Source organism: Myxine glutinosa, chromosome 5, assembly GCF_964187855.1.
Source record: "Myxine glutinosa chromosome 5, kmMyxGlut1.1, whole genome shotgun sequence".
Classification (NCBI taxonomy): Eukaryota; Metazoa; Chordata; class Myxini; order Myxiniformes; family Myxinidae; genus Myxine; species Myxine glutinosa.
The window spans coordinates 37,656,809-37,681,606 of record NC_136265.1 but is presented as its reverse complement, the minus strand read 5'-3'; the positions used below and the strand labels follow the sequence as shown (position 1 = coordinate 37,681,606).

At 44.8% G+C, this 24,798-nt stretch overlaps 1 protein-coding gene across 1 annotated transcript in view; it reads left to right on the top strand.

Annotated features, from left to right (window-relative positions):
• The window catches only part of LOC137427680 (transmembrane protease serine 3), an 82,461-nt gene that overhangs the window by 38,582 nt on the left and 19,081 nt on the right, over nt 1-24,798 (top strand). The window contains exons 8-12 of the mRNA XM_068117327.2: nt 1,280-1,445; nt 3,558-3,730; nt 4,983-5,072; nt 5,716-5,858; nt 6,027-6,179. Of these exons, the coding sequence (XP_067973428.2) occupies nt 1,280-1,445; nt 3,558-3,730; nt 4,983-5,072; nt 5,716-5,858; nt 6,027-6,179 (725 nt within the window). The remainder of the gene's footprint in view (nt 1-1,279; nt 1,446-3,557; nt 3,731-4,982; nt 5,073-5,715; nt 5,859-6,026; nt 6,180-24,798) is intronic.

Below are 24,798 nucleotides of genomic sequence, written 5' to 3'. Positions count from 1 at the left end.
TTTCTGTTTCGTGCTCCTCCCCAAAGCCCGGTCACGGTGTACCTCCGAGCCCCGAAAGGAGTCACAGCAGAAAGATGTGCTATTATGTGTGCCAATGACCAATGGTGAAACCACACCAATCAATCGATACCAAAACCAAGTATTGTATCAATCTCACACAATAATAACAACTTGCACAAGTACAATATAACTTCAATTGCACAACAAATACCATATAATTCCTATGATGGTACCACCAGTTTCTTAACTCAATAACTCACTGTACTCCACGTGAGCGAAATGTAACACCCCCAAAGTCACTGTCACAGCATCAGGCCCAAAGTCGATCCACGCTCCGGTGATCACAAGAAAACAGGTCGTACTGAGACCTGAACCCAGGACGGCTGACAGTCGATGCTGCCGAAGAGCTGCTTGGTGAGGTGTCAGGCCGACATCGGTCAGGTAAAAGTTCACCCAAAAGGCGACTGGGAATTCACACCTTCGGTTCACCAGACAATGACGCTGACATGAACGAGCAGTGGCTCCCAAGCGGAGAACCGCGAATTCCCAAACGAAATCCACGACACCCACGCGAACCAGGTTAACGGCTGGTGCACGGTGAAATGGCTGGAGCGAGGTGAAATGGTGGATGGGCCCGTAATGGAGGCGTACCTGCTCTCCAACAATGATTCACTTTCGGAACCAACTGCAAAACCCGTCACGCAGGTTTATCTGCCACAGCGATAACGACTCTGTCAGAGGAATCCCTTTCCCAGGGAAACCAATATTCGCTCGTGACCAACATTCGCCAGCGTCCGCTCGACACCTCAAAGCAGATCGGCCTCTCTTTCCCGATCTCACTTGAGCTGCTTCAGCCTCCTCTTCTTCTTCTTCTTCCGGTTTCTCCCGATCCATTTCGTTGTTTTTTTGAAACACTAATTTTTACTTTTGAAGACAGTTATCTCCATTTCACTCAAACTGTAACAATAATAGTACATGAAACTAAAAATGTTTCCAGTGGATGAAAACTACAAAGACGGAAGTGACGAATCTGTATCAGTACCAGTTCACTGGTAATTCCCTGTGTGTCACAAGAGGCGACTAACAGGGTTGGTGGCAGGAAGGGCATCCGGCCGTAAAACATTACTTCAAAAAGGGGACCACAGTGCCCAAAATGTCCAACCCCCACTCTGCCGGGGAAAATGGCCTCTAACGGCGGTTCTTACTCAGACATTTTTGCGATGGAGATATTCCATGACCTTTAATATGGCATATCGGTGCGACTGGTGGGCTGTTGCAGAATGTGGTGTGCGAGGGGGCAGTATTCGGATTGTTGGTGGGAATGATGCTCCCCTTGGAAACTGGCCCTGGCAGGTATCTCTTGCTCTCCAAGGAAAACACACCTGTGGGGCATCCCTCATTTCACCATACTGGCTTGTGTCCGCAGCACACTGCTTTGAGAAAGGGTGAGTATTGATTTTGTTTTTTCAGGGAAAGTCGTGGGGAGGAGAGAGGGCCTGGGGAGTCGGATGGCGGAGAATAAAAGGTAGCGAATCAGACTGTAAAGAGCATGATGAAATAAATAACTCGAACGGCACTCAGTAGAGAGCATACAATCACGTGAAAAAGTAAGTACACCCCATATAAAGTTTTGACTTTTTCAACATATTTCAACATACCGCTATTTGATCTTCATTTCAACAATATTGCTGGATAAAGGTGATATAATATAACAAATATCATGAAACATTTACATTTTGTAGTCCATTGTAGAATTTAAATAAACATAAATGCAAATTTCGCATGTGGAAAAAGTAAGTACACCCCATGAAATGTTGTTTTTATCTTTTTAACATATGTGGACATATCAATATTTGGTCTTCATTTAAACAGTATCTATAGATAAAGGTGATCTAATTGAACAAAAAACAATGAAATATTGACTTTGCAATAATGTATTCAACAAAAAATTAACAGAGATGCCATTTCCTTCTGTGGAAAAAGTAAGTACACCCTTGGCTCTAATAGGTGGTATTGCCCCCCTTTGGCAGAAACAACCTCAAGTAGGCGTTTCTTATAACTGTCTAACAGTCTCTGACATCGACTGGGAGAAATTTTTGCCCACTCCTCCATGCAGAATTCTTTCAGCTGTGCGATGTTTGAGGGGTTTCTTGCATGCACAGCTCGTTTCAAATCCCCCCACAACATCTCGATGGGATTTCGATCTGGGCTTTGACTTGGCCATTCCAGAACCCTCCATTTCTATCTTTTCAGCCATTTATTGGTGGATTCACTGGTATGTTTAGGGTCTTTGTCATTTTGCAAGGTCCACCTTCAGTTGAGCTTCAACTTTCCGACAGATGGCCTCACATTATCCTCAAGCACCCACTGGTGCAATCATAGTGGATTCTATGATGGTGAGCTGCCCAGGCCCTGATGCAGCAAAGCTGCCCCAAACCATAATATTTCCACCACCATGCTTTACAGTTGGTATCAGGTTCTTGTGGTCAAATGCTGTCTTTGGTTTTTGCCAAATATGTCTTCTGGTACTGTGGCCAAATAGCTCTACCTTTGACTCATCTGTCCAGAGCACATTGTTCCAGAAGTGCTGGTCTTTGCCTAGGTGTTCATTGGCAAACTTTAGTCTTGCCCTGATGTTCTTTCTGGACAGCAAAGGTTTCCTCCTGGCACACCTCCCATGTAGCTCAAATTTGCAGCCTCTTTCTAATGGTAGACTCGTGCACTTTGACATCAACAGTGGCAAGAGCTACCTGTAGGTCCCGTGATGACATTCTGGGGTTCTTAGAGACTTCTTTCAGCATCTTGCGGTCTGCTCTCGAACTGAACTTGCTGGGGCAGCCTGGCCTGAACAAGTTGGCAGTTGTTTGGAATCTTCTCCACTTGTAGATGATCTTCCGGACAGTTGAATGATTGATTTCAAATTGCTTGGAGTTTTTTTTTTTAATCCCTTCCCAGACTCGTAGGCATCTGTAACCTTCTTTCTGAAGGCCCCAGAGAGCTCTTTTGATCTAGGCATGGTGACGCCGCACACTTCAACAACAAAGAGCAAACCAAACTAAATGTCTGAGGTTTAAATAAGACAGGTTCCTCCAAGATCCTCTCTAACGATGTTCTAATCATTTGCACCTGAGCTGGTGCACCTGATTCTAATTTTAGGTATTTGAAGTAGTGATAAATGTAGGGGTGTACTTGCTTTTTCCACATGCAAAATTTGCATTTATATTTATTTAAATTATACAATGAACTACAAAATGTTAATGTTTCATGATATTTGTTATATTATATCACCTTTATCTATCAATATTGTTGAAATGAAGGTCAAATAGCTGTATGTTGAAATATGTTGAAAAAGTCAAAACTTTACATGGGGTGTACTTACTTTTTCACGTGACTGTATGTATGTATGTATGTATGTATGTATGTATGTATGTATGTATACATGTGGGCAGGAAATCCCAGCTGGGATGTGGGGATGGCTGAACAATGAAGTGCGTATAGGAATGTTTTGAATGTTGCTTTTACAGATTGTTTGACTTTGCATCTGTCTGTCTATGCAGCCATGCGACTCCTTCTGAATGGTCTGCCTACTTTGGCTTTCTGGAGCAAAGCAATCGACCTTCTCCAATCGGTTTGGAGTCCATAACAGTGAACTCCAACTATGATGCGAAAACCAATGACTACGATATTGCAGTCATAAAACTTTTGAGGGCAGTTGCGACAAATGATGATGGTGAGTTATTTGTTTTGCCCACTTGTACTAGCCAGTCATTGAAGACTACTTTGTTTTTTTGTCTTTTTTGCTGAGTATAGCCCAGACTTCTCCAAATTGTTTTTCACATCTGCAGCTTTGTTTGCTTTTTCCCCATATCAATATTTTAGACTCATCTGAAGGGAGAAGCTACTGTAATTACCTCCACCACCAAAGTGGATGGATGCTATATTTTGACCCCTATCTGTTTATCTGTTTGTCTGTTTGTAATCAGGATATCTCAAAAGGTTGTGGATGGATTCAGCCAAAATATGGTGGACAGGTTGGGTGTGTGACAAGGACGAATTGATTACATTTTTGGTGAATATCTGAATACCGATCTGGATACTGGAATTTTTCAGTGAACCTTCACCATTGAGAGATTTGGCTAAAAACAATATATAGCGTTATATCTCAAAAAGTTGTGGATGAATTTGGCCAAAACGTGGTGGGACAGGTTGGGTGTGTGACACGGACAAATTGATTTGATTTTTGTAAAGATCCTGATCCAGTGTTCCCCTCATCAACTACCTTCGACGGTGGAAGTAAATACTCCTGCAAGGCTCTACATTGTTTAAATGCTCTGTCTAGTTTAGTCTGCATTCAATTTGTTTTGGCCTTTTGTGTCCCTGAAGTTGATATGAAAGCTTTGGACATCCATTAAATTGTTTGGCGTAGCATGTTGCAATTTTTCAGGGTTGAAAACTGGCTGCATTTTTTGATATTGACAAATTCTTGTCGACTGTTGAATATTTATGTTTTAGTTGTATGGCTGTCATGTTCTCAAAATTAAACCCAACATGTCACCAATTCCTGTACTGTATACAGAGACTTTTGCTGGGGCTTGATTTGATGAGACTTCTCCAAAGCGATGTTGAGACTTATCAACATAATCGGCCAGGAACTGATTAAACTTTGGGCATTGTCTAATACATTTTCCTCAATTATGTAATGTCCCAAATTGCTCCATTTCATGAGATGTCAGGAATTTGAAGTGGTCGAAAGATTCATTTTATCAAACTTCTTCATGAGGACAATTCACATCATTTTTTTGAATACCGTTGTCACTTTTTTACTGTACAATGAATTACAAAGTTTTAAATTGTAAGATGTGGCCACGTGTATGCTAAATCCAATTTTTTGTGGAAATGTCACAGTTGCTGTTCCGTTTTTAACCGACTCAATAGTTTTGGTGTTCTTTGTTTCTGACTGTGTCACATTTCCTATGTTTCAGTTCATCCAATCTGCCTACCGAATGATGGCCAGACCTTTACGACTGGGTCAGAGTGTTGGGTTTCTGGTTGGGGGGCCTTACATCCCTCTGGTGAGATTGATGAGAGTATTGTAATGAACTGGCTGTTGAAGCCATTATTCCACTTTTTAATTATTGCATTCTCCATTTATGTTTTCTTTATTTGCAGATAGAGGTTTATGTAAGAGGTACTTCAGACTTCAGAATGTTAAATTTTATATGACGTCATAGATCACGTGGTATCGGCGCCATCTTGGAAAAAACGAAAAACTTTGCACCTATATATATCCGAAACAGCTCCATGGAAAAAAATTGAAGCATGTCTCATTGTCAAGTACTCCCCATGGGGAACAACATATATTCATGATGATGTCATCGATGCCTTCATTATGATGTCATAATTAGACAAGTAGAACGTTTGATCTGATCAGTTTGAAATTTCTTGAGCATGATCTACACAAAGATTGTACAGGAGAATTAAAATGATGACGTCATTAGTCACGTGGTTCAGCAGCCATATTGGATTGAACATAAAGCTATGTTGTCATTAAATCACACAAATACGTCCTGGCGAGGGTCTGCAATCTCTGACTGCTCTTTCTTGTTATAAATGATTGTAATAATTTTATATGGAAGTACTGGGGTTAGAGAAACAGCTAGGTTATGATAAATTTGATCCACTAGAATACAAGTTTACTCCTACTTGTTGTTAAAGGTACGGTGTCCAACAAACTGCAGCAATTGAAGGTGAATATCCTGGACTTTAATCGATGCAATGGACCACAGTCGTACGATGGAGAACTTACGCAACGGATGATGTGTGCTGGATACTGGGAGGGAGGAAAAGACACTTGTCAGGTATGTTATTTTGGGTTTTTTTTCCATTTGATAAATGCATAGTTCTGTTCCTATGGAATGGAATGGTACAGGTAGGATCGCAAATGAGCCAGCTTCCTTTTTCCCCCCATATTAATGTTTCCACTAATAAGTGACTCCTTTCTCCCTCTTCCTGTTTCTCCTTTGAAGGGTGACAGCGGTGGGCCCTTGGCCTGCCATCGCACTGACAAATGGGTGTTGGCTGGTGCGTCGAGTTGGGGGGAGAGCTGCGCTATGGCCAACAAGCCTGGAGTTTATGCTGATTTGTCTTCCATGCTTGATTTCATTCGAAAAACGATGCAGGTGAGGCAATGATTTGAATAATGATCATGCTGTATGATCTTTTTAATTATTAAATAATAATTCCAGTGTTTAGTGTGTGACATGGTACGTTTCGTGTAGAAAATATAGGTGAAGATTAACTCGGTAAATGTAACTAATAAGAACTGAAAGGTATTTGAGCTATTGTATTTTAATTGCCGCCATACTCAGAAAAAAAAAAAATACAGAACGTATACATTTATAATTGCGAGCACCTAGGGTCAGTACATGTTAAAAGTCTACAGAAGTGTGATCGATACGTTTTAAGCCTCGTGGTCATGTAGACCAAGGAATTGCTTATTTTCCTTCATCTACGAGTTGAGTTTCTCAAAGCCTTGTAATTTATTCCCAATTGTGAATATGAAAGATGTAACGTTGGACATTTTAAATTTGCAAACTAAAGGTAAAGGTACTCTTCTGACTTTAATAAATTTTTTAACACAAAAACATGAAATATGTACCTATAGTCCTATATCCTGTAAATATTTTGTTTGATTTCATTTCTGAGCAACAGAAATGCAGCGGTTCAAACCCGGGAATAGATAAATGGCACACCCTGTCTACCAGAGGTGCTCCGTGGAGAGGACAGAAACAAAGTGGGTCTTCATTCGATCATTAAAACGACAGACAACGAGGTTACATGATGTAATTTAAGGTATCTCCTCAACAGATGCAAAGCACTCATGATACAAGGTTGCCATTGGTTGATGTTTGAATTGGCTAAATGTCACTGGGTCCCACAACGCAGCTTTGTGGTTGGTTGGCTGACTAGCCCCCCCCCCTGCCCCCCCACCCCTCTGCACTCGAGTATATCTAACAATCTAAGAGGAGGTCAAACAGGGAAATTGCTCTTGACAAAAGCTGGTGGGGCCACAGCTAACCCTGTGTGTCTGGCAAAAGATTGATTGAGTTAGGTGATGCAACTAGACATTGGAGAGCTCATTATGGATTCTTTGAATATTAATCCCAACCACCCATCATTAATATATATATATATATATATTGTTACGGTTTTGAGAACCCCTCACTTGTAAATAATTATTGTAAATAATTCTCTTCATTTAAAAAGGTTGCACCCATAGTTAGTCCACAAGCAACATGTAGGACACCACAGGAACTTCTCAGTTATTTCCTTAGTCTGTGTTTAGTTAAGGCTGTGTTCCCAATAGTTGAATATGCGTTGCATTAATTAAATAAGATAGGTCCTTTTCAGTTCCGTTCATTTTGTGGCTTGCCTCTCTCCAAATTGTTACGCGCCTCTGCTCGCCTAGCAGCGTTCGCTGCTGGCTCCAAACGCCATTACGCACGCGGTCAAGCCGGCGAAGAAGGGGGTGGAGCGCCAAGACCGAGGCATGGCCCTGTCGGCAAACCAACCAGGGCTGAGGTGAGCTCACTGGTGGGCGTGGCGCGGCTTGATTTCTAAGCGCATTATATAAGCGCAGGCGCGAAGCCCTTTGACGGACTGCGCCGGGGATTTCTGTGAATACGAACTGCGCAGGGAGCCATCGATTGTATTGAACTGCGCGGACGAACTGCGAGGGAGAAGGCGCTTCATGAACATTGAGTGAGAGAGAGAGAGGCAGCAGGCGCACATATTACGTACGCAGGAGTCCAGCCCTCGCATATGAAAAGGTCCGGTCGTGCGCCAACGACACGCGAAGCTGCCGGCCGTTCTTCACCGCGGACTCAGAGCCTGGACGGGATCCCATCGCCTGAACCATCCGCTTGGACCTTCTCCCCCTACCACTACCCTCCCGCGTAAGTCTGTCTGTTTGTCCTGGGGTTAAGTAAGACTGTATAGTTAAGGTTGCCCTGTGTCTGCTTCTTCTTCTTCTTCTTGTATATTATTTCCCTTTCGTTTCCTCTTCCTTGGGTCATTGTACAAAATTAATAAATCTTATTTCTTCTTCCCTTTACTTTGATTTCCTCTCATGCGATCGTTGGCGTCTTTTCTCAATTGAGTACCTGTGGCACGATTCGGAAACCGCTCAGGATCGGGTTAGTCTTCTGTTAATGGCTCGGGCGTCGGATTGCTAAACCGCTCGGCAATTTCCATCTGGTCTGCGGTCCGAGCGGGAGTTATCTCCCTGATTTGCGGACGGATTGTCACTCAGGTATTTGGGACTCCATTGACCAATCACCATGGCCAATCTCGACCGGAAAGGAGCGTTATAACTTCCAGGATCGGGGGGACGGCCAGCTTAAAAGACAAAGGGATTAATCCCCCCTTGCTAAGGGGAGCGCCGACCCCGGAATCCGCAACAATATATATATATATATATATACATATATACATATATACATATATACAGACTTGGCATTTAATATGGAATTTTTTTTTTGTGGGGGTGAACGTACTTTTCAAGATGTCTTAGAACCAAAAGTTCATTGGAATTATGTTGAAATTGTTCTAGATTTTGTTAATGTGACCTTTAAAAGAAACAAAAACCACATTTGGAATCTCCCGCGATGACGCTATCTCCGAGGGCCTTTCACTTAATCACCGCAGGCAGGTTGGTGGTCTTTCCGTCTTCTACCGACTCCTCTCCGGCCTTGCTCCCCCAGCTCTCTCTGGGCTCTGTCCCCCAAATATTCCTGCAGGTCGCACAAGATCTGCCTGCAACCCTCTTATGGTTAAACTGCCAAAATCAAGACTCTCTGCTCACCTTCACTCCTTCATGCCTCTTTTCTCCCGCCTCTGGAACAAACTCCCTCACTCTCTTCAATCCCACTCCTCCCTCCAGGTCTTTAAAACGGCTGTTCACCACCATCTCTTATCTTCCCCAATCCAAAATCTTGATCTTTTCTACCCCCGCTAATTTTACCCCAAATCCACTTTTTTGAGGTGACTTTTGACTTCTTTCCTGGAAGTCCTTGGTGTCCTTGCGTTTTATACCTAACCTGCCTCCCCCCAGGCCCTCTCCCTCCAAAAACATCTCCGGATGTCCCTGCTCTCAAATGTTGTGTTTGTGTGCTTCCTCCCCTTCTCTCCCCATCTTGTCGACCGCTCCCCTTTTTATATACTTTGTTTGCTTGTTTGTTTGATTTGTTTGTTCGATAAATGTTAACTCTTTCACGAGCCTCGACTCTGCATACAAAAAATAATAATAATAATAATAATAATAATAATAATTTGACATTTCGAAACAAATAAATTGATCCTTGAAAGTGATGTAAACTGATATCGAACTCAATTCATGGACAGTACTGTGTTAAACTTCTGTACGTTTTCCAGAAGTATGTCTTTATTTTGCACATTAGCCAAAATTTTTTTTAACAAAAACAAAAGTTAAATTACGACTGGGATTACGGACAGTAAAATTACAGTTCAGTACTTAGTGTAACCCCCACGAGCATTCAGGAGAGCACGTACACGTTGAGGCATGCTGTTCACGAGATTTGCCAATGTTTGGACAGGAATCGCTTGCCATGCAGTGACAATAGCCTGCTGCAATTCACGCACAGAGGTCAGCTGCTGGTCCAACTGGTCGATTTGACGCGTTAATTCTGCCCACAATAGCCCAGCAGATATGTGAAAAAATTGTGCTTTTGGTGAAACAAGCATGAAATTTTGAACACTGATAGAGCATACTACTAGGAAGATTTTTGGATATAGGGGCATTCAAATCTTTTCCTAGGGACAAAATGGCGGCCATTTTAAAAATGGCCGTTTACGGATAATAAGATACACAGTACCGATGTCTATAAAACTAGATTTACTTATTGCTCAAGCACACCTATGATGTTTTTTTCACGTAAACAGGTTGTAAGATCATAATTAAATGTCAACAAACTCACATAACATTTATTTGGTCCTTATTCTTTACAAAAATAATTACTTTTTGAGCTATTTTGTGCAAACTCCAGAAACACAATGGAAATGAAGTGAAAATGCCACATTAACGCTGTGGAAGTGACTTTCACTATAAAACAGTCTACAAAACAGTCTTCCACATGTTTGTGTATATGTAACAGGTGTGTTATTCCTCCTGTATACTATCGTGTGCACTCCCCTGCACAATGACACAGAGCTGAGCACTGGAGTGCGGCCTTAACACACTTGCACTGTTTCCTGCAACCCTTCTTGCATCCACATCTAATCAATTGTCGGCATGCCTCAGTTGCCTCTGTGAGGGTTGTCCAATATATCCCCCAGCCGTTATTACTCTGTTTCCAACCCCATTCACTTGGCGATGGGAGCTCAGGTGCGCAAATCATCATCTGGCCCCAACAAAAGCCGGCTTGGTAGGCAGCTCTCTTGATGTGTTGTCTGAGGGCTTCTTGCGTTGGTGGGATAGCCTCTATTGATCTACCAGTCTGGGTGAAGAGATGCTTGCGGGCATCGTTAACATGTTCCTGGCTACTTGTTCGATCGTAGAGCAGAACAACAAAACGCTCCAGTGGATCCATGTTGTCATTTGCAGTTGAAATGGTTGGTGTGGCAGCCAGTGCGCAGAAAGCTGAGGTGACCTCATCATAGGCTTTCCATGTTTCCCATGCTGTTTTCTTCCCCCTTCCGCCGAAGCAGGACACGGTGTCACACCCAGTGAAGGCGTGGAAGAATGGCAACCCTCGGCACTTGTTTGGTCCCAGTGCCACAGCCATCTCGTGAGCTGCCAAGTGCCTGAAATTCTTCCCTGTGCCAAAAGCAACCCAGAGTTCATCGATGTCAAGATATCCAGTTGCTGCCACTGCAAGGATCAAAACATCTGTGTCCACTGTGCGGATTGACACCTTGGTATAGCCCTGTCTGACTGCATCTTGGACATGGAGTAGTATCCTTGTATCTGCCTCCTCGTGACTACACGGGGAAAGACCAGTAACATCTCGTGGCTGTGTACAAAAAACTTCTTTGTGGTTTGTGGTGACGATTTGCTTGTCAGTCTCAATGTTTGCTATCCTCGTTGCTAGAAAGTCAAACAACTCCACCTTGTTCTCGTCTATGCGAAGGAAGGCCTGCCAGTTTCGAGGGATGGAACTAGATGGCTCAACTCGTCTCCTGGTGCCTTTACCCCTCGTCTTCCTGGTGTCGGCTTTCAAACTGTCTGGGAAATATTCATCCCAGATAATATCAACCCTGCTCTTATTTTGTATCTGAGATGTGATGTATGGCAAGAATACTAGTGATGCATACTCAGAGAAGGTCTTCGCATTACGAGGTGCCAGCATGTTCACGATGGCTGCTCCATCCAGGATCATGACTTCAACAGGGGGGCTTACATCATCATTTTCCCGTGAGGTGATCAGATCTTCTAAGCACCCAACCAGATCAGACTTGGTTCCAAGCCGGATTTTGCCCATTTGTGACAATGCAGGGGGACAAGCTTGGTTTTCATGTGCAAAGAATTCATCAAGATCTCCATTCCGTGTCTGGGATGCAATAAACAGCCTGGAGAACAGAACGCAGTCATTCTTCAGAGATACCACCTTCAACTCTGTTCTTGACTTCTCTCTGACTGGGGGTCGGCTGAAGAGAGGGAGATTGTTTCTTTTTATTGGGTCAGTGATAGGCTTTGTCTGATGTACAAGCCTCTCATTCACATATGTGTCATACTGTTCTTTTCCCAGCTTCTCGATCTGGTAAAGGGTGTTGATGACTGCTGGGTCTGCCAGGTCTCTGCTGTCTAGCACCAAGAGATCTTTGCTGTCGTCACAGAATGGGTTCCCCATCTCTCCTATGACACGGGTGAGTGCTCTCACATCTCGAGCAAAGGCTACCTGCGTGTGCTTTGTCTGTTCATGGTGTTTTAGTTCAGTTTTCCTAATTCTTTTTTCTGTTGTGGCCTCGAACTTATAGATCAGTTTGGCCATCTCTGGACCAGACACCATCCATCGGCGCAAAGCTGCAGCATTCTCCGTAAGACCTACAGCCCCTCCATCACCTTTCACCAATGCATTATTTTGCTCGTGTGCCTGGTCTAAGGCTATGGCAGAGAATGCACGTGTAGTCTTCTTCATGGTGAAGTTTCCTGCCAGAAACTGTGCGTATACAGTTGGATGCTTTGTTGCAAGTGTCACCATGTCGCGCAAGTGAACTGGGATCCACCTGGCATAGTTTGTATGTCCCAAGGCGAAGAACCATGGTACAAGCTTGGTCAGAGCATCAGTGTACAGTTGGAAGTTTCCTTCACGGACGGATCTCACATAGATCAGGACTGCCAGTTCTAGCTGCATAATTAGGAACCAGAACTGAAACTGTGGACTTGCATTGGCTTGTTCACCGCACCAGTCATCTAGTGGTATCGTATCCTGTCCCTCATCTAGTCCACTGGTGTACTGGCTGTAGGCTTCCTTCAGGAGAAGATAGAGAGTACTGGCTGTGACTTGGTGTGCTCGTCGTGTGCGTGTCACATGGGTCACTTTCAGGAAGGAATCAGCAGTACCACTTGTAGCAACCCCTGCAAGCATCAGAACGCCTGTCCACCCACTGCTATCCAGAAGGTCACCGAGGGTTTTCCATGCTGCCATCTCAATATGGAGTCCACCAAAGACCATGACGAAGTGATCTTCTCCGTGTGTTTCTGGCCATCTCCATTGGATCTGTTTGGCAAGTGTGTACAGTGGCTGATCAAGTGTGATTACAGGGATCTGACCTGGATTCAGAATATCGATTGCTTTCTTGATGACATCCATGGAGTGACGAATCATTGCCACAGATTTTGCCTGGTCATAGAAGAGAGGCAGCAATGAAGTTAAGGCCACACTACACTCTGGTTCTTCTGGAATAGACTGCTTGCTGGCATGGTATCCAGCCCATGATACTGTCTCGTCTCCCTTAAGTGGTGTGTCAGATAGCACTGTCTTCTCCATCTGCTCCAGCCACCTGTCAAAATGCAAGATAATGAACACAATTAAGAACAAACAAGTCCACACAAGTTAACAAGTCTTGGTTATTTAGGTACACATATAACTGTCCACAGTTCAAACACAATAATCAGTTACCTGTACTCAATCTGCATTGCTTCAGGGATGAGTTGGCAGTTGCTTTTGTTGGGACCCGCTAGCTTGGGTACAGGTGGGTCACATTTACCCAGAACAACAGGAGGTACGATGGTGTATGACTGTGGCAGGTGTGCATCTGTTGTTGATGTGTCATCTGGGTTTACCCGTTGAACTCCACGGCTATCGCTATTTGGGTGCTGGAAAAGTGAAATGCCAGTGCCATGGAAGGAGTCGTGGGCACTTGTTGAACTGGGGTTATGATCAATGTTATCCACTGCCCCAGTTGTGAAGAGGTCACTTTTTAGCTCAGGGGGGCAAACTGTACCCTCATTTTGGAAGAAACGGCAGATTCTGTTCCCCAAGTCCGTGGAGATGCTAAGCACCCTGTCATAGGAGATCGAGAGACCCAGGTTGAACATAGTATCAACCAGGTCTCTTTTTCGAGTCTTTGTGTGGATAAGGGTGCCCAGGTACACAGGCAGGGGAGTCTCCCGATTGTGACTGTGCCTCGTGGACGTGGTAGTACTGCTACTCTCTCTGCGGCGTGAGTAACTGTTGAACATAAGGAGTTGTGAGATTGTGAGAGTAGGTGTTGATACCGACGAGTGGCTTGACTGCTCTTGGATGTTAGGACCATTCAAGATCATAGAAACTAGTGATACAAGCGAATTAGGTACCGAATGTTCTTGGCAGTGGGCTTCAAATGAACCACTAAATGTTGAGTTCATTTTCAACATGTCTCTACGAACTATATTTGCGGCTCTAGCAAGACAAACTCCATCACTGTCAATGTCGTGATCACATGCCTTCTGAAGGGCTGAGCCAACATCCTGGTTGAAAGCAAGCAGAATATCTCGACCGGACATGTGCTCCTCTAGGTCTGGAAAATATGTCATGATTCGATCTTTGAGTTTGGTGGAGTGGACACGCCTGGTCAAGACTGTTCCAAGCTGTTCCAGCCTGGTGGTGTATAGTCTTGCTAGGTCTACCAGCTTGAACACTGGTGTCACAAGAGCATCTGTGTGGGCATCATCGATGTAGGACACTAGCTCTCCAAGTGCTATACCGTGATTGATATCATCTTGTTCATTCAGTGTTGTGCTTGTGGCCCTTGCTTTGTTATAAAGTGACACCAGACACTTCACGTGGTACTGTGCATCTTGTGCTATAAGGTCACCTGCACTCAGTTTAGCAAGAAGTGCCTGATCTCCTAGTTTCAGGGCAGCTGTCCTGACATGTTTATCGAGGTCGAAGGTGGAAGCTTTTCGCAGAGAATTAGTACCCGCTGGTTTGTCACAAAAGAAACACGTTTCAGGCTGTGGCTGTGTGTGGTCTACATGTACTCTGTGACGGGTGTACTTTCTTGAGACACTTGCGGTTTCTTCACTAGACGTTTCTCTTTTTTGTGCCCGATGCAGTTCAGTTTTGTTGTATTTCAGTCTGCATGAATCATGCCACTTAGCCTTGTGGCTCTGGAAGGTTGACTGGATACCTTCACCATCGTCCAGGCGGGACAGTTCTAGAGATTTTGGCAGGCAGCCCGTCTGGCTGAAGGTGAGGAGATAATCTGCAAGAGTTTGGTATCCGGACCCTGTGGTTCGCTTGGAATCAGCTGGACAGGCAAGGGCCTCATCGGTGACCTCCTGACATAACACACACTTCTCCCAATCTGTCAGATAAGGCATGTTTGTTCCAGATGTACTAGGGCTTTGGGGGTCTAATAGCTTGAAATTTTTGTTGGCCATTGTCAATTAAGCATTATCCACCACCACCATCCAATCAATATACAAATTGGGAACCAAATCTAGGTAGCTACTACAGTCAATGAGCGAAGGTGCAGTGCAGTCGAGTTATCATCTGAAAAAGAAATACATACATTATTATCATAAATATAGTAATTCGCTTTCGTAACTTTTCACTAGCCTTGCATTGTTCCTTATAGTCACCTAGTCTATGATAGGAAAGTTCATAAAGCTACATCAAAGTTGTTCATATAAAGGTATTGAACCAAAATTACACCCAGGAGAAATCAGATAGTCATGCAAAGTTAAATAATTAAACCGCTAGACCAGTCCTGTCTATTGCAATGGTAAACCATTTGTTCTGCCCCTTATAGGCCACCGTAGATTCCAATTTTGAACCCAGTATGAAGGTATTGCATAGCATGTACATGACAATTTATAATATGCTCATTACATTGTGTTTCAATAGCAGCACAAATGACAAGTCTGAAATAATAGGTAAATATGTCCTTCTTAGCCGCCATTTTGTAAAATGGCCGCCATTTTGGGCCAAGGAGAAATCTGGAATGCCCCTACATCCAAATTTCACTGTAAGGGTATGCCCTAACTGTGTGCCAAGTTTCATGCTTGTATCATCAAAGGCACAATTCTACCACAATTCTTCACATATCTGCCGGACTACAAGTTCTCTATCGGATTCATATCCGGGGACATGGCAGGCCACTCCATATGCTCTACACCACGGTCAGCAAGAAAGTGTTGGATCATGCGAGCACGATGAGGCCGTGCATTGTCATCTTGGAAGACAAAGTTTCCTCGAAAGGCTGCACGAGCAAATGGAAGCAATGTTTCTTCCAGAATGGCCCTGTACTTGAACTGGTTCAGGTTTCCATTCAGAACAACCAGGTCAGTTTTGCTCCCTGCATGAAAAGCAGCCCAAACGGTCACACCACCACCTCCATCTTGGACTCTTGGCACTATACAACCTTTGTTGTAGGCTTCATGCACTTGTCTGCGCACTCGGACGCGGCCATCTTGACGATAGACCAGAAATCTAGACTCGTCACTGAAGATCACGTGATTCCAGTGTCCTGGCTGCCATTGACGGTGCTCTCTGGCCCACTGCAATCGGCGCTGGCGGTGTTGTCCTGTCAGGCGTGGCTTTCTCAGGGGATGCCTGGCACGATAGCCTGCTTGATTCAGTCGTTGGTTGACTAGCCTTCTGGATACAGGCACATTTGTCATTTGCTGCCACTCAGCCCGAAGCCGATTAGCTGACTTGGTACTGCCATTGTGGACTAACCGGTGCAGCTGGCGATCATCCCTCCTTGTGGTTCAGCGGGGACGTCCTGGCCTCGGTATTGGAGTAGGGACACCCCTCTGTCTTTTTATTTGTAAAAATAAATCTTTTTATTTGTTTAAACTTTTAAAGTTTTTAACAATCTAAGAGGTTTAAACTTAATAAAACTTAAAACTTTAATAAAGTTTTTATTTAAACTTTTAACAAACAAATATATATATATATATATATATATATATATATATATATATATATATACAGACTTGGCATTTAAGATGGAATATATATTTTTTCTTGACTTGGGTTTACTTTGTTAACTCAGTATATCAATCTGGTGAGTTTCTTTTACACTTTGGTGATTTATTTGTTAAAAGAACCATGTCACATTGTCTGTCGCAGCAAGAAGTCAACAACAGGATTATATCACAGGTGGCATGGCAAAATGTACGGACAGGTACATTTGATGATTGGCTTCACAGTCGGGTATACAAGGGTTGTTGCGTTCTGTATTAGTGGAAAACAACTGTTACACGTCTACAAAAGTTATTGCTGCTTCCTCTGGAGATGGTCCAGATGGTCCGTCAACTCGACAATGCTGTTTGTCATGGAGTGGTGGCTTTACGAAATTGCAGCATGAAACAGCGTGCTATTGCTCGGCAGTATGGCATCACTCAAGGTCAGGTGTCAAAGATCCTGAAACGAAATGCTCAGAGGGGTGTCCCTACTCCAATACCGAGGCCAGTACATCCCCGCTGAATCACAAGGAGGGATGATCGCCAGCTGCACCGGTTAGTCCACAATGGCCGTACCAAGTCAGCTAATCGGCTAGGGCTGAGTGGCAGCAAATGACAAATGTGCCTGTATCCAGAAGGCTAGTCAACCAAGGAATCGTTCAAGCAGGCTATCGTGCCAGGCGTCCCTTGAGCAAGTCATGCCTGACCAGACAACACCGCCGATTGCAGTGGGCCAGAGAGCACCGTCAATGGCAGCCAGGACACTGGAATCACGTGATCTTCAGTGATGAGTCTAGATTTCTGGTCTATTGTCAAGATGGCCGCGTCCGAGTGTGCAGACAAGTGCATGAAGCCTACAACAAAGGTTGTATAGTGCCAAGAGTCCAAGCTGGAGGTGGTGGGGTGACCGTTTGGGCTGCTTTTCATGCAGGGGGCAAAACGGACCTGGTTGTTCTGAATGGAAACCTGAACCAGTTCAAGTACAGGGCCATTCTGGAAGAAACATTGCTTCCATTTGCTCGTGCAGCCTTTCGAGGAAACTTTGTCTTCCAAGATGACAATGCACGGCCTCATCGTGCTCGCATGATCCAACACTTTCTTGCTGACCGTGGTGTAGAGCATATGGAGTGGTCTGCCATGTCCCCGGATATGAATCTGATAGAGAACTTGTGGGCAGAATTAACGCGTCAAATCGACCACTTGGACCAGCAGCCGACCTCTGTGGATGAATTGCAGCAGGCTATTGTCACTGCATGGCAAGCAATTCCTGTCCAAATCTTGGCAAATCTCGTGAACAGCATGCATCAACATGTACGTGCTCTCCTGAATGCTCGTGGAGGTTACACGAAATACTGAACTGTAATTTTACTGTCCGGAATCCCAGTCGTAATTTAACTTTCGTTTTTGTTAAAAAAAATTTTGCCTAATGTGCAAAATAAAGATATACTTCTGGAAAACGCACAGAAGTTTAACAAAGTACTGTCCGTGAATTGAGTTCGATATCAGTTTACATCACTTTCAAGGATCAATTTATTTGTTTCGAAATGTCAAATGTGGTTTTTGTTTCTTTTAAAGGTCACATTAACAAAATCTAGAATAATTTCAACATAATTCCAATGAACTTTTGGTTCTAAGACATCTTGAAAAGTAAGTTCACCCCCACAAAAAAAATATTCCATATTAAATGCCAAGTCTGTGTATATATATATATATATATATATATATATATATATATGTATATATTGTTACGGATCTCTACGTCGGCCTTTTCCCCCTTACGAAGGGGGGGATTATCCCCTTTGTTTTTGACTGACTGATGTGAGTCCTGAAGTTGCACAGCTCCCTCCGGAGAGGCAGGGGCGCAACCTCGTTCGCGACCGCGGACAGATGTTAATTGCCGAGCGGTTTAGCAACCGCGGCACGAACCATTAGCAGAGACTAAACCCGATCCTGAAACATTGGCCAAAATCGCGCCACAGGTGTTCAATGTGGAAACCTCAAAGACGAACGGATGTGAAGAAGAAGAAGGCAAAAGTAGGAAGAACAAATATGATTTATTACTACTATTTACACAATTAAAGTAACCAAGGAGAAGGAAAGATAAGAAAATAAAGACAGAAAGGATGGAAGGACCAGAAGACACAGTGCAAATTCTAACTTACGTATACAAGCTTACTTAAACCCCAGGACAACATAGAAGACGGACGACAGTCAGACTTACACGGGGGGGGGGGGGGGGGGGGGGGAATGCAGATAGGATTGGCTGGAGGGATGAGCAGGTGGAATCACAGGGCACAGCGAGCAGGTCCACTCCGGGCGGGAAGCGAGGAGCCGGCAGCTCCAAGTATTTGGCTGTACACCGCGCACCGGCAGGTTGGTTCACAGCAGCGCGTCAGGGCTCCGTGCGGTAGGGACTCGGTGGAAGCAGCGTTTTCGGTCGCACCTCACCATGGAACGCTTGGTTCGTGCTCTCTCCCACTCATGTGCTCTTTCACGCTTCTCCTTGGTCCACGCATCTCCCGCATCTCCCGTGGGGGCGTCCGCCGCGGGTTTTTATGCTACGCCTTACCAAGCCATACCCACCGAAGCTGTGGTTGGTCGTTCGGGGCTCCACCCCTTGATGACAAGGTGCGGGCTATACCCATAAGGTGGCTCCTCCCCCCTTTTCTCCGAGATTACCTCGTGGCTAATGGAGTCTTGCGGCGAAGAACACAACCCCAAAGCAGCAGCGGCGAACGCCGCCTTGCTGGCAGGTTTCGGAGGCCATGGGGATATTTCAGGGGAGTCTATCTTATTTGAATTCGGTGCAATGGAGTGTCAACTAATGGGCAACAGAGCCTTAAAATCACATAGAATAAAGAAATAACTCTTTAATAGGATATATGATTTGCTACGTGCATGTATATGGATTAACTAGGAGGACGACCTTTGACCTTTACACTTCGGAGGGTGATATTTACAACAAGATTCATTACACGACACAGGGTGATAGTTACAACAATTCTCAAATCCACAACACTGCACCCTCATCCTCTAGGCACGTCTTCGGGCCTATAAAACTTTAACTTTAGTGTGGCACGTCGGTGTCGTTCCCTCTACATTTAACCTGACCCTGAGTGTGACAGTTTTAAAACACAAATAAGTATGTTCCCCTGCTGCATTGCACCCTGTCTAACAGATTTACGCCCACAGCTAACCGAATTGCGGAATTGTCTTCAAACTATACATGAACGGTGGGGAGCATTATTTACAATTGACGCTGATGGTATTTACAAAACTAGCCCAGTACCTGTGATTGTTCTTTTGGGGGGGGGGGGGGACAGCCTGCGCTGCATCGATGCACCAGCACCATCATCAAAGCACCATAATGCACCAAAACGCACCGGAGGGCACAGTCACCACAGTTAATAATAAAGAAAACAAACCCCTGGTGCTCTTGCTCTTCGGCTCCCTCTGCTGGCCAATGTTCTTCCAGATGTTGTCTTTCTTCATGCTCTTCTTGCTGGCGGCCGATTTGGACATAATAAAATGAAAAATGCACAAAACGTGTCCATCTTTATTTATGGCCCACAGGGGCTGACTAGGGGTGGTTCACCTGTATGGCATAGGTGCCACGTTACCGAGGTCCGCCAGCAAGATCTCGGGCCATCATGGCCGATTCCAGCAGAGGGGCCATGCCCCAACCCATGGGGTCCATAAGTGGTGCTCAGCCACAGACATGTGGTCCATAAGTGGTGCATCGATGCAGACAGCTCGTTGCGGGGGTTCTGGCACACAATGGTGGACTCCCGCACGCTCCCCTCGGTGCCCAGAGAGCACGATCCATGGGTCGGGGAAGGAAGACAGAGAGGGCAGGTTAGCGAGGGGTAAGGTCACAAGGGTACACATCAATAAAGGCAATGCAATGCAAGGTGAGGTGCGTCTGGAGACTGAGCGGAGAAAAGCTCGTCCCTACCGTACGTCACCCCCCCCCCCTGTTACCTGTTCTACCCTTGCCCCTTACCCCCGTATGTACAAACATCTACACCCTACAAATTCGTCACTACAATTTTTTTTTTTTTTTTTTTTTTTTTTTTTTTTGTATACAAGATCGAGGCTCGTGAAAGAGCGAACATTAATCACACAGAAAGACAAACCGACACATAAAACATATAACATAGGGAGCGGTAGACAAGATGGGGAGAGAGGGGGAAGGACACAAACACAACATTTGAGAGCAGGGACCGAGAGACATGGAGACATCGAGAGATCTGAGAGAGGGCGAGGGCTTTGGGGGGGGGGGGGGGGCGTGGGAAGGGGGCAGTGGGAGAGGTATAAAACATATGGACACTGCCAGGACTTCCAGGAAAGAAGTTGGAATTTCAAACAAGGTGGATCTGGGGTGAATTAGCGGGGGTAGAAAAGATCAAGGTTTTGGATGGGGGAAGATAAGAGATGGTGGTGAACAGCTGTTTTAAAGACCTGGAGGGAGGAGTGGGATTGAAGGGAGTGAGGGAGTTTGTTCCAGAGGCGGGAGAAAGAGGAATGAAAGAGTGAAGGTGAACGGAGAGACGAGATTTCGGCAGTTTAACCATCAGAGGGTTGCTGGCAGATCTTGTGCGACCTGTAGGAATAGATGACGAACAGATGTGAAGAAGAAGAAGGCAAAAGTAGGAAGAACAAATATGATTTATTACTACTATTTACACAATTAAAGTAACCAAGGAGAAGGCAAGATAAGAAAATAAAGACAGAAAGGATGGAAGGACCAGAAGACACAGTGCAAATTCTAACTTACCTATACAAGCTTACTTAAACCCCAGGACAACATAGAAGACGGACGACAGTCAGACTTACACGGGGGGGGGGGGGGGGGGGGGATGCAGGTAGGATTGGCTGGAGGGATGAGCAGGTGGAATCACAGGGCACAGCGAGCAGGTCCACTCCGGGCGGGAAGCGAGGAGCCGGCAGGTTGGTTCACAGCAGCGCGTCAGGGCTCCGTGCGGTAGGGACTCGGTGGAAGCAGCGTTTTCGGTCGCACCTCACCATGGAACGCTTGGTTCGTGCTCTCTCCCACTCATGTGCTCTTTCATGCTTCTCCTTGGTCCACGCATCTCCCGCATCTCCCGTGGGGGCGTCCGCCGCGGGTTTTTATGCCACGCCTTACCAAGCCATACCCACCGAGGCTGTGGTTGGTCGTTCGGGGCTCCACACTTGATGAACAGGTGCGGGCTATGCCCGTAAGATGGCTCCTCCCCCCTTTTCTCCGAGATTACCTCGTGGCTAATGGAGTCTTGCGGCGAAGAACACAACCCCAAAGCAGCAGCGGCGAACGCCGCCTTGCTGGCAGGTTTCGGAGGCCATGGGGATATTTCAGGGGAGTCTATCTTATTTGAATTCAGTGCAATGGAGTGTCAACTAATGGGCAACAGAGCCTTAAAATCACATAGAATAAAGAAATAACTATTTAAAAGGATATATGATTTGCTATGTGCATGTATATGGATTAACTAGGAGGACGACCTTTGACCTTTACACGATGGAGGGTGATATTTACAACAAGATTCATTACACTACACAGGGTGATATTTACAACAATTCTCAAATCCACAACAATATATATATATATACAGACTTGGCATTTAATATGGAATTTTTTTTTTTCTTGACTTGGGTTTAATTTCTGAACTCGGTATATCAATCTGGTGAGTTTCTTTTACGCTTCGGTGATTTCTTTGTTAAAAGAACCATGTCACTGATTGTCTGTCACAGCAGGAAGTCAATAACAGGATTATATCACAGGTGGCGTGACAAAATGTACGGACAGGTACATTTGACGATTGGCTTCACAATCAGGTATATAAGGGTTGTTGTGTTCTGTATTAGTGGAAAACAACTGCTGCACGTCTACAAAAGTTATTGTCGCTTCCCCTGGAGATGTTCCGTCAACTCGACAATGCTGTTTGTCATTTAGTGGTGGCTTTACGAAATTCCGGCATGAAACAGTGTGCTATTGCTTGGCAGTATGGCATCACTCAAGGTCACTTCTGGATACTGTGCCTGTATCCAGAAGGCTAGTCGACCAAAGACTGGTTCAAGCAGTCCATCATGCCAGGCGTCCCCTGAGAAAGCCACGTCTGACCAGACAACACCGCCAGTGCCGATTGCAGTGGGCCAGAGAGCACCGTCAATGGCATCCAGGACACTGGAATCATGTGATCTTCAGTGACGACTGACGAGTCTAGATTTCTGGTCCATCGTCAAGATGGCCACGTCTGAGTGTGCAGACAAGTGCATGAAGCCTACAACGAAGATTGTATCATGCCAAGAGTCCAAGCTGGAGGTGGTGGGGTGACCGTTTGGGCTGCTTTTCATGCAGGGGGCAAAACTGACCTGGTTGTTCTGAATGGAAACCTGAACCAATTCAAGCACAGGGCCATTCTGGAAAAAACATTGCTTCCATTTGTTCGTGCAGCCTTTCGAGGAAACGTTGTCTTCCAAGATGACAATGCACGGCTTCATCATGCTCGCATGATCCAACACTTTCTTGCTGACCGTCATGTCGAGCATATGGAGTGGCCTGCCATGTCCCCGGATATGAATCCGATAGAGAACTTGTGGGCAGAATTAACGCGTCAAATCGACAACTTGGACCAGCAAGCCTGCCTCTGTGCGTGAATTGCAGCAGGCTATTGTAACTGCATGGCAAGCGATTCCTGTCCAAACCTTGGCAAATCTCGTGAACAGCATGCCTCAACGTGTACGTGCTCTCCTGAATGCTTGTGGGGGTTACACGAAGTACTGAACTGTAATTTTACTGTCCGTAATCCCAGTCGTAATTTAACTTTTGTTTTTGTTAAAAAATTTTTTGCCTAATGTGCAAAATAAAGATATACTTCTGGAAAACGCACAGAAGTTTAACAAAGTACTGTCCGTGAATTGAGTTCGATATCCGTTTACATCACTTTCAAGGATCAATTTATTTGCTTCAACATGTCAAATGTGGTTTTTGTTTCTTTTAAAGGTCACATTAACAAAATCTAGAATAATTTCAACATAATTCCAATGAACTTTTGGTTCTAAGTCATCTTCAAAAGTAAGTTCACCCCCACAAAAAAAATATTCCATATTAAATGCCAAGTCTGTATTAAAAAATTATTAAATGCCAAGTCTGTATAAAAAAAAATAAAAAAAATCCATATTAAATGCCAAGTCTGTATATACATACAGATGTCTTCCATATTAAATGCCAAGTCTGTATATACATACAGACTTGGCATTTAATATGGAATATTTTTTTTGTGGGGGTGAACTGTGGGTGCGAGCACGATGAGGCCGTGCATTGTCATCTTGGAAGACCAAGTTTCCTCGAAAGGCTGCACGAGCAAATGGAAGCAATGTTTCTTCCAGAATGACCCTGTACTTGAACTGGTTCAGGTTTCCATTCAGAACAACCAGGTCAGTTTTTGCCCCTGCATGAAAAGCAGCCCAAACGGTCACCCCACCACCTCCAGCTTGGACTCTTGGCACCATACAATCTTCGTTGTGGGCTTCATGCACTTGTTTGCGCACTCGGACGCGGCCATCTTGACGACAGACCAGAAATCTAGACTCGTCACTGAAGGTCACGTGATTCCAGTGTCCTGGCTGCCATTGACGGTGCTCTCTGGCCCACTGCAATCGGCACTGGCTGTGTTGTCTGGTCAGGCGTGGCTTTCTCAGGGGATGCCTGGCACGATAGCCTGCTTGAACCAGTCGTTGGTTGACTCGCCTTCTGGATACAGGCACATTTGTCAGTTGCTGCCACTCAGCCCGAAGCCAATTAGCTGACTTGGTACGGCCATTGCAGACTAACCGGTGCAGCTGGCGATCATCTCTCCTTGTGGTTCTGCGTGGACGTCCTGGCCTCGGTATTGGAGTAGGGACACCCCTCTGAGCATTTCGTTTCAGGATCTTTGACACCTGACCTTGAGTGATGCCATACTGCCGAGCAATTGCATGCTGTTTCATGTCAGAATTTCGTAAAGCCACCACTCCATGACAAACAGCATTGTCAAGTTGACGGACCATCTCCAGAGGAAGCAGCAATAACTTTTGTAGATGTGCAGCAGTTGTTTTCCACTAATACAGAACGCAACAACCCTTATATACCCGATTGTGAAGCCAATCGTCAAATGTACCTGTCCTTACATTTTGTCATGCCACCTGTGATATAATCCTGTTGTTGACTTATTGCCGCGAAAGACAATCAGTGACATGGTTCTTTCAACAAAGACATCACTGAAGGGTAAAAGAAACTCACCAGATTGATATACTGAGTTCAGAAAGTAAACCCAAGTCAAGAAAAAAAAAAAAAATCCATATTAAATGCCAAGTCTGTATATATATATATATATATATACACA